At 45.0% G+C, this 15,387-nt stretch overlaps 1 protein-coding gene across 4 annotated transcripts; it reads left to right on the plus strand.

Annotated features, from left to right (window-relative positions):
• Window positions 1–82: 82 nt before the first annotated feature.
• On the plus strand, window positions 83–14,955 carry LOC310701104 (uncharacterized protein). 4 transcript variants are annotated; one of them, XM_083491378.1, is made up of 4 exons: window positions 83–571; window positions 8,211–9,156; window positions 11,098–11,212; window positions 12,266–14,955. In XM_083491378.1, exons 2-4 carry the CDS (start codon window positions 8,392–8,394, stop codon window positions 14,398–14,400), a joined length of 3,015 nt encoding a protein of 1,004 aa, XP_083347504.1. In that variant the 5' UTR covers window positions 83–571; window positions 8,211–8,391; the 3' UTR covers window positions 14,401–14,955. The 4 variants fall into 4 exon arrangements, with proteins under 4 accessions (XP_083347504.1, XP_083347502.1, XP_083347501.1 ...); XM_083491376.1 differs by having other exon boundaries at window positions 105–571; window positions 12,263–14,955; XM_083491375.1 differs by lacking the exon at window positions 83–571 and adding an exon at window positions 4,395–4,434 and having other exon boundaries at window positions 12,263–14,955.
• Window positions 14,956–15,387: the final 432 nt, after the last annotated feature.

Raw genomic sequence — 15,387 nt, forward strand, 5'->3', positions numbered from 1 at the left:
GAACTGTAGCTCCGCCAGAGGGAGAACTACAATTCCCGGGATTCCAGCTGCCGGGGGTGGGGAGAGCCATGCGCTCTGGACGCCTGCGCTCCTGCGCGCAGCTGCGCTCTCTGAACTTAACTCGTGTCTGGCCAAGAGTTGAATGGAGAGGCGGAGGAAGATGCCGTGGGCCGGGTCAGATCGCTAGTCGGAGAACGATCGAGTTCGAAGGGATCCCACGGGGTCATCTAGTCCGACCCCCTGCAGTGCAGGAATCTGTCACCCAACGTGCGGCTCGAACGCACAGCCCTGGGCATCAAAGCCGACTTCTTCTTTTTAAAATTAATTTATTTGTTTTTTCGGATTAAAGTTTTACAGTCACATAACCAACATGCAGCATAAAAACAAGATTCCTATGAATCTCTTGAAATTCCCTCCTCCCCTTTGTGGGTCCTACTGTTTATCATTTCCTCCTGCATCTTTTATGGTAATCCAAATCTTTTAACCTCTCCATTGCATCTAAAATTCACCATTGAACAAACGATATTCTAATCCTACTAACGATTTTAACTGTTTACAATGGTCTTTTAAGGTAAGTTATAAATTTTCCCCATCCCTTATTAAAATTTTCGGTCAAATCTTTTTTATTAAGTATTGCATTGCAAATTTACATTCGAACTGTAAACATGAACACCATCATTTAGGATTCCCTGAATCCTTCGACTCCCCTCCGTCCTTCCAGCAATCTTTTTAAAACTGCTTCTGTTATTTTCTCTATTTTTCTTAAGTAATCCATAATTTTTTGTACATTCCAAGCGTTACTCAAATCCTGCCAAAGTTTTTAGTTGTTTACAATGTTTTCTTAAATATATTTTTTTTTAATTTTCCCACTCCTTAAAGTTCTTCTCTTCCTGGTTTCTGATTTTCCCTGTCAATTTCAGCATAGTCCATCATCTAGTCTCCCCCCCCCCAGCCCCCCGCAATAAAATATTTTAGGGCCCCGGGGCCCCCAAAACTATACCCTCCAACATTTCTCTGAGGAGAATAGGGACATCATAGTCTATTATTATTATTATTATTATTATTATTATTATTATAATTTGCATTTTATTTCTTTGTTAACATTCTTGTATTACATCGGTAAACGTTGTCATATTACATTACAGGACTTACTATAATATAATTTCCAACATGTATCCATAAATTATATACAAATTTTATATACCTAGAAAGAAAATGAAACAAAAAAAAATAAAGAACAAAGAGAAAAAACAAAAACAATTTCCTCCCCAAAGTCATATACATACCAACACACTAGACTTCCTGTCCTTCCCGTTGTATATTCCTTTTTTACAAATGAATGTACTCTTATTATTGTATACAGTGGTACCTTGGCTTAAGTACAGTACTTAATTTGTTCTGGAGGTCTGTTCTTAACCTGATACTCTTCTTAACCTGAACCACCACTTTAGCTAATGGGGCCTCCTGCTGCCACTGCACCGCCGGAGCGCGATTTCTGTTCTCATCCTGAAGCAAAGTTCTTAACCCAAGGTACTATTTCTGGGTTAGCGGAGTCTGTAACCTGAGGCGTCTGTAATCCGAGGTACCACTGTATTTCTTTACATATTATCTAATACATTCCTATATCAATATGTGCTCTTAGTCTTACAGTGGTGTCCCGCAAGACGAATGCCTCGCAAGATGAAAAACTCGGTAGACGAAAGGGTTTTTCGGTTTTGCGTTGCTTCGCTAGACGAATGTCCCTATGGGCTTGCTTCGCAAGACGAAAACTTCTTGCGCTTTTTTCTTAAAGCCGCTTGAAGAGGCGCAGTTGCGACGGACCGTGCTTCGCAAGACGAAAAACATCGCAAGACGAAAAGACTCGCGGAACGGATTATTTTCGTCTTGCGAGGCACCACTGTATTTCTCAACTCAGTCTCACTCCAACGTCGATCAAATGCTAGCCTAGATAGTGAACCTTTACTGTATTTTTGAACATATATTTTATATCTATCCCACTTTTCCATAAATTTTTGTTTTGAATTGCCTCTCAGGGTGTTTGTTAACTGTGCCATTTCAGCAAATTCTTGTAGCTTGTAATGCCAGTCTGTTATTGTCGGGGCTTCTTGGTTGAAACTGTAGTTTTACAGCATTCAACTACTCCTGAATATGGAGGCTCTACATAACCAATATGTCTTAAGAGCATAGGGGAGAGCACCGCTGTACTTGCAAGCTGCTTGCAAGCTTCTCACATGCACCTGGTTGGGCTCTTTGAGAACTACATAGGTCATTGGTCTGATCCAGCAGCCGGGCTTTTTTTGATGTTCTGAATTTATTTATTTTAATGTTATTGAAATATTTTGACATAAAATACAATCAGAATCAAACTAGCCTACAAAACCAGAATTTTAAAAAGAACCAAAAGATATAAAAGCAAGAAGAAAAAAAGGGGGAAGAAGAAGAAGGGGGGAAACCCCCTACAAGGCCCTTCACCATATTTATATGCTATACAGTGGTACCTTGGGTTAAGTACTTAATTCGTTCCGGAGGTCTGTACTTAACCTGAAACTGGTCTTAACCTGAAGCACCACTTTAACTAATGGCGCTTCCTGCTGCTGCCGCGCCGCCGGAGCACAATTTCTGCTCTCATCCTGAAGCAAAGTTCTTAACCTGAAGCACTATTTCTGGGTTAGTGGAGTCTGTAACCTGAAGCGTATGTAACCCGAGGTATCACTGTACTGTATTTCCTTAAATAAGTTGGAGTTCTTGTTATTAACCATACCAAGAAAAAAGCACACCAAGAACTCAGGCCAATGTAAGTTTCAAATCGCAGTATAAGTTTCGTATACTCGCAAATCAATAGTCAGTTGTAACAAAAACTAACCCATTCAAAAGTATGTATTCTGGCAAGGATTACAAACTCAAACAGAGATTACAAACTCAAACTCATAAAGATATGTATAACACAATAATTCGTTACAGTATTAAAGATAAGAGTTTATGAGTAGAGATAAATTCATGTTAGTCCATAGTCAGATTCGACGTGGAGGTCTTGATTTCAATCACTGAGCAGATTTCAATTATGGATCAGAAACCAGGAGAGGGCCCTGTTTCGATGTATTCACCTTCATCAGCTAATTTTTAAAGGGTCATGTAAGTTTGAAGACTTTCGGATAAATATATCCTGTTTTTCCCCCCTACGTTTCTCAGGGATAACAACTGAAAATAATCAATAATAATTACAGGTGTAGAATCAAATTAAAAACTCGAAGGCAGCATATAATCATACTGTACTTTCTGCCATTTATCCACATACAGAGATGTTCATGCGGGGGGGGGGGGATAACAACCTGTAAAGAGCTACCATATTTTTTGTGATTGCATTTTTTAAAATGCTGTTTTCAGTGTTGTTGTTGTTTAGTCTTCGTCACCCCCGGACCAGAGCACGCCAGGCACTCCTGTCTTCCACTACCTCCCACAGTTTGGTCAAACTCATGTTGGTAGCTTTGAGAACACTGTCCCACCATCTCGTCCTCTGTTGTCCCCTTCTCCTTGTGCCCTCCATCTTTCCCAACATCAGGGTCTTTTCCAGGGAGTCTTCTCTTCTCATGAGGTGGCCAAAGTATTGGAGCCTCAGCTTCAGGATCTGTCCTTCCAGTGAGCACTCAGGGCTGATTTCCTTCAGAATGGAGAGGTTTGATCTTCTTGCAGTCCATGGGACTCTCAAGAGTCTCCTCCAGCACCATAATTCAAAAGCATCAATTCTTCGGCGATCAGACTTCTTTATGGTCCAGCTCAGTGTAATAAATTAAAATAACAATAGCAGCAGAAATCAGTATTGGAACTCTCTGCCTATTTACATGAGGCAGATGCCTTCACTGTAGAACCTTTATTTTTACAAGCCTATCCAGATATGAAGGATGTCGACATGTATTTGAATCTTTTTTTTAACTTTTCACTGTTTTTAATTATTTCTGAACCTTTTAAATAGTTGTTTTCCCTGATTTTTTTTTATTTTTAAAAAATGTATTCTTTCTGTAAAACCACTTTGAGGGTGTCTTTTAAATTGTACTTAAGCAGCACACAGATTTTGGTGACCTGAAATAAATGGTGCTTGGGGGGGGAATACACCAATAACAAGTGGGGCCCCTGTAACAAAATGTTGCAGTGCTCCTGTTGAGGGATGCAAGCCATTCCGTTCCCATCACCCCATCTCTTTCTTTCTTTCTCACACACCCTTAGCATCTTTGGGATGTGGATCCGGCTTTTTTGATCGTTGTCTGGAAAAGGGGGAATTATTATTAATTCTCAGTGCGGCTGGGCAAGGGTTAAAGGCAGCGAGCCGCGGCTCCTAGAGAGGCGTGGGAACTGGGGTGGGCTGCTGGGGGTGGGGAAGGAAAGGAGGAACTTCCTTTTCCTCTTCTTTTTTTTGCACCCAGAGGCAGCACTTTGAGGGTGAGGAGGGGTGAGAGCAAAGCTGGGGGGGCATTTGGGTTGCAGGGGTAGGGGGTTGAGGTGATCCTAAGGCAGGAAGGCAGGGGGAGAAGAGGCAGGCAGGCTGGTGTTGCCTGCACGGGCTGGCAGCAGCTCTCCAAGGTTTCAGGCAGGGGGGCATCCATTCGCAGGCTGGCCTGGAGATGCCATTGGAGATTGACATTCTGCATGCCAGGCACATGCTCTGACACTGAGCCACACTGGTTGGGCAGGAAAAGGGACCTGGGCAGAACTGGGACGCCCTTGGCCACAGCTTAAGCTGGGTGGTTTGTTCTCTCAGCTGGTGAAATTCCCCCCCTTTAAGAGGAAGCCTATGTCCTCCTGCTTGCTTGCCTTAAAAAAAGAAAATTAACTCAAACAATGCCTGAGCATGTTCCTGGTTCCCACCTCTAGAATTTATAACTCTATGGTGAGATTCATAGAACTGTACATTTGGAAGGAACCCTGAGGGTCATCTAGTCCAGCCCCCTGCACTGCAGGAAGGTGTAGATATCCCCGTACAGGGATTGAATCTGCAACCTTGACATTATCAGCACCACACTCTAACCAACTGACCCAGCGTTAGATTTGAGCATCTGATTTGAACATCTGGGGTCAGGTCCGAGCAAGAGCATGCCTTGTTTTTTGCTGTGTGGTGAGAGTCTGTTTTTTAATAATAATAATAATAATAATAATAATAATAATAATAATAATAATAATAATAATTTATTATTTATACCCTGCCCATCTGGCTGGGTTTCCCCAGCCACTCTGGGCGGCTTCCAAAAGAATATTAAAATACTGTGATACATCAAACATTAAAAGCTTCCCTAAACAGGGCTGCCTTCAGATGTCTTCTAAAAGTCTGATAGTAGTTGTTCTCTTTGACATCTGGTGGGAGGGCGTTCCACAGGGAGGGCGCCACTACTGAGAAGGCCCTCTGCCTGGTTCCCTGTAACTTGGCTTCTCGCAGTGAGGGAACCGCCAGAAGGCCCTCGGTGCTGGACCTCAGTGTCTGGGTAGAACGATGGAGGTGGAGACGCTCCTTCAGGTATACAGGACCGAGGCCATTTAGGGCTTTAAAGGTCAGCACCAACACTTTGAATTGTGCTCGGAAACGTACTGGGAGCCAATGTAGGTCTTTCAAGACCAGTGGTTTATGGTCTCGGCGGCCGCTCCCAGTCACCAGTCTGGCTGCTGCATTCTGGATTAGTTGTAGTTTCTGGGTCACCTTCAAAGGTAGCCCCACGTAGAGGACATTGCAGTAGTCCAAGCGGGAGATAACCAGAGCTTGCACCACTCTGGCGAGGCAGTCCGCGGGCAGATACGGTCTCAGCCTACGTACCAGATGGAGCTGGTACACAGCTGCCCTGGACACGGATTTAACCTGTGCCTCCATGGACAGCTGTGAGTCCAAAATGACTCCCAGGCTGCGCACCTGGTCCTTCAGGGGCACGGTTACCCCATTCAGGACCAGGGAATCCTCCACACCTGCCCTCCTCCTGTCCCCCAGAAACAGTACTTCTGTCTTGTCAGGATTCAATCTCAATCTGTTTGCCGCCATTTTAAAAATGTCTGAAGTTTTATTTTATTTTTAATAGGGTGGTACCTCGGGTTAAGTACTCAATTCGTTCCGGAGGTCCATACTTAACCTGAAACTGTTCTTAACCTGAAGCACCACTTTAGCTAATGGGGCCTCTCGCTGCCACCATAGCACGATTTCTGTTCTCATCCTGAAAAAAAGTTCTTAACCCGAGGTACTATTTCTGGGTTAGCAGAGTCTGTAACCTGAAGCGTATGTAACCCGAGGTACCACTGTATTCTGTTGGAAGTCGCCCAGAGTGGCTGGGGAAACCCAGCCAGATGGTATAAATAAAATAATAATAATTATTAATAATATTATTATTATTGTATGTTCTCATTGTACCAAAGGATCTAAGCAAACGTTTCCATGTTCAGAAGTAGTGTACATCCGAATACCAATTGCTGGGGGCAGGGCACTGCTGCCTTCTGTGATGGATATTTGGCCTGATCTTCTGTTGATAAGAACAATAATAATAATATTTTTCTATTTATACCCCGCCCTTCCCGGTTCAGAAAACCGGGCTCAGGACGGCTAACAACAAATTTAAAACACTTAATTGTAGAAGCAGCATAAAATACAGCATAAAAACATGAATAACAATAAAATTCAAAGTTCAGAAATCAGTTTGGGGGAAATCCATCCAATAATTATTAGTAGTCACCAGGGCTAGCTGGCTGAATTAGTCCTACTTGGGCCAGCGAGGAGGCCAAGAGAGAGTTAGCTGTGGGGTCTCAAAGTGGGTAATCTTCATAAAAGGGGGAGGGAAGAGAAGGGAAATAAAAGATCAGGCTGAATTCAAATTAAAGGCCAGGCGGAATAGCTCTGTCTTACAGGCACGGCGGAAGGAGGTTAAATCCTGCAGGGCCCTAGTCTCATGGGACAGAGCATTCCACCAGGTTGGAGCCATCACTGAGAAGGCCCTGGCCCTGGTGGAGGATAGTCTGACTTCCTTAGGGACCGGGACCTCTAAAATATGGTTATTCATGGACCTTAAGGTCCTCTGCGGGGCATACCAGGAGAGGCGGTCCCATAAATACGAGGGCCCTAGGCTAGAATAGCATTAGTAGTTTTTGCTTCTGCATTACACCGTTGGCTCATGTCAAGAATGTGATCTCTCTGCTTTCTACTTCCTCCATATCATAATTCTTCCATACATACAGTGGTGCCCCGCAAGACGAATGCCTCGCAAGACGGAAAACCCGCTAGACGAAAGGGTTTTCCGTTTTGGAGGTGCTTCGCAAAACGAATTTCCTATGGGCTTGCTTTGCAAGACGACAATGCCTTGCGAGTTCCTGCGGGTTTTTTTCCCTTTCCCCCCCTTTTTCTAAGCCGCTAAGCCGCTTATCAGCTGATCCGATCAGCAGATAAACCGCTAAAAGCTGCTAAAAGCCGCTAATAGCGCTAATCCGCTAATCCGTCAATGGGCTTGCTTCGCAAAACGAAAAACCGCTAGACGAAGAGAATCACAGAACGGATTCTTTTCGTCTTGCGAGGCACCACTGTAATTCTATACATTTCAGTAATGTTGCCTCTTACACCTCCTTTTTCTATACAGCCGTACATTGGCTGTCAATCACCTTGCTACATGAATGTTTAGGCTTCTGAACGCCGCAAACTGTTCCGGTTTGCGAATGTTCATTGGAAGCCGAACGTCTTGACGCGGTTTCTGCGGCTTCCAATTGCATGCAGGAAGCTACTGCAGCCAATCGGAAGCCATGCCTTGGATGTCCAACATTTTTGGAAGTTGAACGGACTTCCGGAATGGATTCTGTTCTAAAACCAAGGTACAACAGTACTGAAAAGCCTCAAGTGCAGTAACCTTTCCTTTCTGAATGTGTACATTCAAATGAAAGATAAAATATATGCAAAGGGACTTGACAGGAAGTCAAAGTTGAAGAAAAGATTTTGGAAGATAAAAAGGGAAAAAATATTTACTTTCCTTATTATCATTTTGTGTGCGGGTGTGGGTGTCTGCACATATGCCTGTTGTTGTATGCAATGTTTGGGAGGAAATAAGATGGTAAATAACAAATAACAAACTAAATATCGATGTATGTAATTTTTATTTCTTAATTATATTTAGTGGTAGTATGGCTGTATTGTTTTTTGTAACATAAAATCATTCAATAAAAATTATTTTTTTAAAAAAACATCTTTCCTTTCTGTTCTTCAGAAAAAAAACAAATCTTCCAGTGTGGGGAGAGAGCCCTACGGCCGGCTGTGTAGCCGAGGGATTTTGAAACATCGCCACCTCCGTCTGGTTGTCTTCTCGAAATTGCCCAAGGCTTGATGGTTGGCATGTAGGCTGAGAGTGATGCAAAAGCGGAACTGGTTGAACCAAGCCCAAAGACAAAATGGCCGCCGAGCAAAGGACGGTGTCCTGTTTGGCTCCCCACCCGTATGATGCTGTGGCGGAGAAGGAAGTGAAAATGGAAGAGCTGGACCCGGCGGGGTCTACCCCACCAGAGAGGCCAAAACGTTTCAGAAAGACCCCCCAAGGTGGAACCATTGGGGAATGCCTCAGCCGGGCCATTGCGAAGCAAGCCGAGTGTGAACTGGACGATGGGTTGTTGTCCCATTGCTGGGAGGCCCAGTGGCAGGAGTTCCTGAAGAACGTACAGTCTCCATTTTCCGGGTGGACCAGCTCTCCGCAGCTCCCCGTTCCATTGGCGCTCTCGGAAACGTCGGCCGGGGTTTGCCAGCAAGAAGCAGCGAACGGGCTTCCTTCAGGCATCAGAGAGGGGTCTCCCAGGACCGATGTGCAGCCCGGAGAGAAAGCGGGTTGCGGGGCTGTGAAGGGGGAGACCCCGCACGAGGGAGAGGCTCCCGGCGCCGAAACGTGGCGCCAACGTTTCCGCTGGTTCTGCTACCAGGAGGTCAAGGGGCCCCGGGAAGTCTGGGCCCGGCTGCGGGAGCTCTGCTGTGAGTGGCTGAGGCCCGAGCTCAACACGAAGGAGCGGATCGTGGATTTGGTGATCCTGGAGCAGTTCCTGGCCATCTTGCCGGAGGAGATCCAGAGCTGGGTGGGTGAAGGCGGGCCGGAGACCTGTGCCCAGGCGGTGGCCCTGGCTGAAGACTTCCTGCTGAGGCAGCAGGAGGCAGAGAGGTGGAAACAGGAGGTGAGGATAGTTCCCACCATCCCACACTCTGAAGAGGTCTCAATTGGGGTTGGCAGTGAGCGCTTTGGTCCTGTCGCATCCCAAGTCGGGTAGAAAAAAGCCCCAGTAGATCAGCAGATGCTACAGAAAAGAGGGTACAGACTTGGATGATGATTACTTCATTGTTGTTTATTTCCTTTGCACCTCCAAGGATCTCAAGGTGGCAGGCATGGTTCTCTCCCCTCCCCGTATTATCCTCACAAAACCCTGTGAGGTACGGTAGGCTGAGAAGCAGCGACTGACAGGTCCAAGGTCACCCAGAAAGTTTCATGGCCAATGGGGATTTGAACCCGGGTCTCCTGGGGTCTAGTCCAACTCTCTCACAGCTGTAGCAAATGGTTTAGTTGAGATGTTCCTGCCAGAAGGTGATAATGATGGTTGTCATAATTATTATTATTATTATTATTATTATTATTATTATTACTCATGGAATCCATAATAATTGGCCATAATAAAGCAATAGGGAAGTACAGTGGTACCTCTGGTTGCGAACGGGATCCGTTCTGGAGGCCCGTTCGCAACATGAATAGAACGTTACCCACAGCGGCGCATCTGTGCACACGCGGTTTGCGATTTGCTGCTTCTGTGTATGCACATGACGTCATTTTGCGCGTCTGAGCATGCACAAGCGGCGAAACCCGGAAGTAACCCTTTCCGGTACTTCCGGGTCGCCACGGGACGCAACCTGAAAGAACGTAACATGAAGCGGACGTAACATGAGGTATGACTGTATTGCTATAAAAATTAATGATAATACAATAGAAGTAATTAAAGATAATAACTAACTTATTATTTCATTATTGTGTCATGTTAATAGTACAATTGTGACGAACAATAATGATGCTAAATAAATTTTGAGTTTGTTATTTAGTAATAAATATACATTAATAATAAAAATCAGACACTAGTAGTACAGTGTAATTGTTGATTTGTTGTTTTAAAAATAGATTAATGACATGCTAAGTTATTACGGAAGTGGGACCTGCAACAAAGTGTGAATAGCATGGCCAAACTGCCATGCTATCTGTCATGGATGCTTTCGCTGAGATTCCTGCAATGTAGGTGGTTGTACTAGATGACCTCAGGGCCACTTCAAACTCTTGATTCTATGCCCCCTCTTTTCCAGGATACTCCTTCATTATTGGCTTCTCCTCCTGCATCCTTCAGTTTCCAAGTAGAATTGTTGTTGTTGTTGTTGTTGTTGTTGTTGTTGTTGTTGCTATCCCACCCATCTGTCTGGGTTTCCCCAGCCACTCTGAGTGGCTTACAGCGTATCTAAAAACATAATACAGTGGTACCTCAGGTTAAGAACTTAATTCGTTCTGGAGGTCCATTCTTAAGCCGCACGATTTCTGTTCTCATCCTGAAGCAAAGTTCTTAACCTTGAAGCACTATTTCTGGGTTAGCGGAGTCTGCAACCTGAAGCGTCTGTAACCCGAAGCATATGTAACCCGAGGTACCACTGTAAAAACATCAAATTCCCAGATCCCTGCCTCCTCAGCCTGTTTATAAATACTTAGTAGATAGGTAGCCGTGTTGGTCTGCCATAGTCAAAATAAAAAAATTCCTTCCAATAGCACCTTAAAGACCAACTAAGTTAGTTCTTGGTATGAGCTTTCGTGTGCATGCACACTTAGGTATCTGAAGAAGTGTGCATGCACACGAAAGCTATCTGAATAGGTATCTGAAGAAGTGTGCATGCACACGAAAGCTCATACCAAGAACTAACTTAGTTGGTCTTTAAGGTGCTATTGGAAGGAATTTTTTTATTATAAATACTTAGTTATTTAAACCAATAAATACGAGTTAATTCTTTAAAAAGGAAAAGTACCCTATGTGAACTGACCACTCGGGTCACACTGCGACGCTTTGCCTCCAAACCTCTGGCTTACTGCGTTTCAGGTGCTGGGAGAATTTGAGGAGGTGGCGATGAGTTTCTCTCGAGAAGAGGATGCTGGAGAGAGGCCCCACCCCAGGGAGATCAAGCAAGAAGGCCAGGAGGGGGGCACATTGCTGGGTAAGCATCTTTCGCTGTAGCAGTGGTTTTCCCGCTCCCCTCCCCATATTACCTTGCTATTGTTTGCCGCCCTGGACTTCTTTGGGAGGATTTTTTCAAAATTTCAGAAACGATTTTCCTGCCTTGCAGGGGGTGGGACTAGATGACCTTTGGGTCCTTTCCAACCTTACAATTCTATGATGATGGTGATATAGTAAGATTTTCCAATAAAATGCTGCCCCTAACAGAATTGAGAAAAGTCTAGAGATGCAAAAATGAGGGGAAGCTGGGAATTCCCCCTCCCCAGTTCTTTCTCAGTCCTTCGCATCTTCTTGTCTCCTTGGGTGAACGACTCCTGGGTCTCCACAATAAGAAACGTGAGGTTTTGTTCTGTTGTTTGTTTCTCCAGCAACTGGTGTTCAGAGATAGACTACTTTTGAACATGAAAGTTCCATTTAGCCTTTCTAAGAAAAGCCCTGCTGGGTCAGGTCAGCATAGTGTCTTTTCCAGGTTCCTTTTTTTTTTTAAAAAAAAAAAGATATTTATTAAGGTTTCAAAGAAAAGAATTACATGAATTAAAAAAAGAAGAAAAAAAGACAAAAGAAAAAATAAAAGAAAAAATACAAAATACAAAAAAAACCCCTTAAAAAATACATCAGTCTTTCCATACCTTACATTCATTTCCTTGTTTCCCTGACCTCCTCACACCTCCCTTTTTTGTATTCCAATTCAGTTAGTTAATTCAGCAATTTCTTTCCCTCTTTGTTTTTATCTTAGTCCTTTCACATAATATATTATAACTTTGGATTCTCACCTGTTAACAATCCATTTTTACATACACCTTTATAACATTGCTGCTTAAACCACTTAACTTCATTCTGACATCATTCTAACATTCATTAATTTTGCAATATTTCTGTAAATAGTCTTTAAATTTCTTCCAATCTTCTTCCGTCGTCTCTCTTCCCTGGTCTCGGATTCTGCCAGTCATTTCCGCCAATTCCATGTAGTCCATCACCTTCATCTGCCATCCAGGTTCCATTTTTAACAAGCTTCTGTTTTTTATTCCAGCAGGCCATGGCTGGGAGAGCGAGGAAGAAAGGCCCTCATTTGAGGTGCCGTTGGAAAGAATAAAGCCTCGAGACCCAGAAGAGCGCTTTGGAGATCAAGACGGGAAGAGGCAGGAAGAGAGAATACAAACAGACAAGAGTCAGAGCGATAAATCCATCCTTTGCCGGAGTGCTGAATCTGGTGAAACTGTAGCACAACGAAGAGTTTCCACGGGAAAACGACAGTTTGTGTGCAATATTTGTGGGAAAACTTTTACTCAGAAATCAAACCTCAACAGGCATCAGAGAATCCACACGGGAGGGAAAAAGTATCAGTGCTTTAAGTGTGGGAAAACCTTTAATTGGGAGACTAGCTTTACTAGACACCAGAGATTCCATACGGGTGAAAAGCCTTACCTGTGCTTAGAATGCGGGAAGAGCTTCAGTCGGAGTGCAAACCTTATCATCCATCAGAGAATTCACACAGGAGAGAAACCGCACCAGTGCGTAGACTGTGGTCAGAGCTTTAGTCATATCTCCAACCTCGTCAGGCACCACAGAGTTCATACTGGAGAGAAGCCTTATAAATGCCTAGAGTGCGGGAAGGGTTTCACTCAAAAATCAAACCTCATCAAACATCAGAGCGTGCACTCGGACGACAAACCACACAGGTACTCTTCTTACGGGAAGAGATTCAGTCAGAGGCCAAACCACAACAGACTCAAAAGGATTCCGTTTGGAGAAAACGCATGCAAATGCTTCAAGTGTGGGAAGGTCTTTTCCCGGAAAGGGAACCTCCTCAGGCATCAGAGCATCCACACAAAAGATAAGCCGCATAAGTGTCCGGAATGCGGGAAGCGTTTCAACCAGAGGACAAACCTTAACGCTCACCAGAGAATTCACACCGGAGAGAAGCCTTACAAATGTCCGGACTGTGAAAAAAGTTTTCGGTGGAGAGCACACCTCCTCATACACAAGAGACTGCACACGGGGGAGAAACCGCACAAGTGTGGTGATTGTGGGCAGAGCTTTAGCCAGAGATCCAACCTTGTGAGACATCACCGAATCCACACTGGAGAGAAGCCCTACCGATGCTCAGAATGTGGGAAGAGCTTTGGTCAGAAATCGAACCTGATCAAACATCAAAAGATTCACACTGAAAACAATGGTCTCAATCCGAAACCAAACCGTATTCGGCGCGAAAGAATTATCACAGGAGAAAACCTGTATAAGTGTTTCAGATGTGGGAAAACATTTTCCCGGAGAGGGAACCTTCTTCGACATCAGAGCATCCACAGCAGCGAGAAACCACACAAATGCTTTGACTGTGGGAAGAGGTTCAATCAGAGAACGAACCTCATCAGCCACCAGAGGATTCACACAGGTGAGAAACCTTTCAAATGTTCGGATTGTGGGAAGAGTTTTCGTCAGAGCCCGCACCTTATCAATCATCAGAAAGTCCATACAGAAGAGGAGGCATCATACAGAAGTTCAGGTTGTCCGGAAAGTGTAGATCCAGGGTTGAACCCTAGTAGACATGAGAGAATTGAGGTGGGAGAAACCCCGTATGAATGCCTTAAGTGTGGGAAAATCTTTAATTGGCAATCGAACTTTATCAGGCATCAGAAAATCCATGCTGGTGAGGAGCCTCACAAATGCTCTGACTGTGGGGGGAAATTCAACCGAAGGAAAAACCTCATTGCCCACCAGAGAATCCACATGAGATACAAGCCATACAAATGTCCAGATTGTGAACAGAGCTTCACGTGGGAAGCTCACCTTATCATCCATCAAAGAATCCACACGGGAGAGAAACCCCATCAATGCACAGAGTGTGGGCAGAGCTTCAGCCAGAGGTCCAACCTTATCCGGCATCAGAGAATCCACACGGGTGAAAAGCCCTACAAATGTACAGACTGTGGCCAGAGTTTCAGTCAGAGAACGCACCTTGTTGTACATCAGAGAACGCACACGGGAGAGAAACCGCACAAATGCCTGGACTGTGGGCAAGGCTTCAGTCAAAGGGCGCACCTTACAGTCCATCGGAGAATCCACACAGGGGAGAAGCCCCACAGGTGCGTGGACTGTGGGCAAGGCTTCTGTCAAAGATCTAATCTTATCAGGCATCAGAAGACCCATGCCTGCGAGAAGAACATATAAGAGATGCTTCCATTGAAGCCCGTGCTGAGGACAGGGCCCAAACCATTATATAGCACAGGCTGAGAGAGTGACACTTTTACAAAAACTCCAGTCTTGCTAGGCATCTTGGCAGAAACAGAGACTGGGAGGCACTGCTTGTACCCAGAAAGTTGGGTGGGGACACGAGACCTCTCCTTCAGCTCCCCTTCCTTCTTCTGAGCCTTGCAAAATAGCGACAGCATCCAGTGGCTTGCGATGGACCAGCTACACTTGAAAAGCATCTGGAACCCATTCTGACTTGGGGGAAACACCCGAGGCAAGGACTGGGGAACCCGTGGCCCTCCCAGATCCTGCCGGACTCCAACTCCCATCAGCCTCAGCCAGCATGACCAAAGTTATTGGGGAATGATGGGAGTTGTAGTATTGATGGCATCTGAACGGCCAAAGGTTCCTTATTCCTGGCCTAGGCAAGGTGGGGGATTCTGTGAATTGGATTCTTCATTCTTTTCTACCCGCTGCCTCTATTGTCTCATCTTTCAGTTCAGCTTTCTGGTTCTATTAAACCCCTTGTGAAGCTGAAGATCTCAGTCTCCTGTTCTCTTTTTTGCTTCCTCTTCCTGGAATTCTAGGGACGCGGGTGGCGCTGTGGGTTAAACCACAGAGCCTAGGGCTTGCCGATCAGAAGGTCGGCAGTTCGAATCCCCGCGACGATGGGGTGAGCTCCCGTTGCTCGGTCCCTGCTCCTGCCAACCTATCAGTTCAAAAGCACGCCAAAGTGCAAGTAGATAAATAGGTATTGCTCCGGCAGGAAGGTAAACGGCGTTTCCGTGCGCTGCTCTGGTTCGCCAGAAGCGGCTTAGTCATGCTGGCCACATGACCCGGAAGCTGTATGCCGGCTCCCTCGACCAATAAAGCGAGATGAGCTCCGCAACCCCAGAGCCGTCCGCGATTGGACCTAATGGTCGGGGTCCCTTTACCTTTACCTGAAATTCTGCATCTCCTCCCGAT

This window comes from Podarcis liolepis, assembly GCF_965112155.1.
Source record: "Podarcis liolepis genome assembly, chromosome: 2".
Taxonomy (NCBI): domain Eukaryota; kingdom Metazoa; phylum Chordata; class Lepidosauria; order Squamata; family Lacertidae; genus Podarcis; species Podarcis liolepis.

Bases quoted from the DNA above. Each gene is read 5' to 3' on its own strand.
- LOC310701104 (XM_083491376.1), top strand. From the start codon at position 8,392: ATGGCCGCCGAGCAAAGGACGGTGTCCTGTTTGGCTCCCCACCCGTAT. The intron at 9,157-11,097 runs GTGAGGATAGTT...ACTGCGTTTCAG, and splicing joins CAGAGAGGTGGAAACAGGAG to GTGCTGGGAGAATTTGAGGA. The intron at 11,213-12,262 runs GTAAGCATCTTT...TTTTTATTCCAG, and splicing joins GGAGGGGGGCACATTGCTGG to CAGGCCATGGCTGGGAGAGC.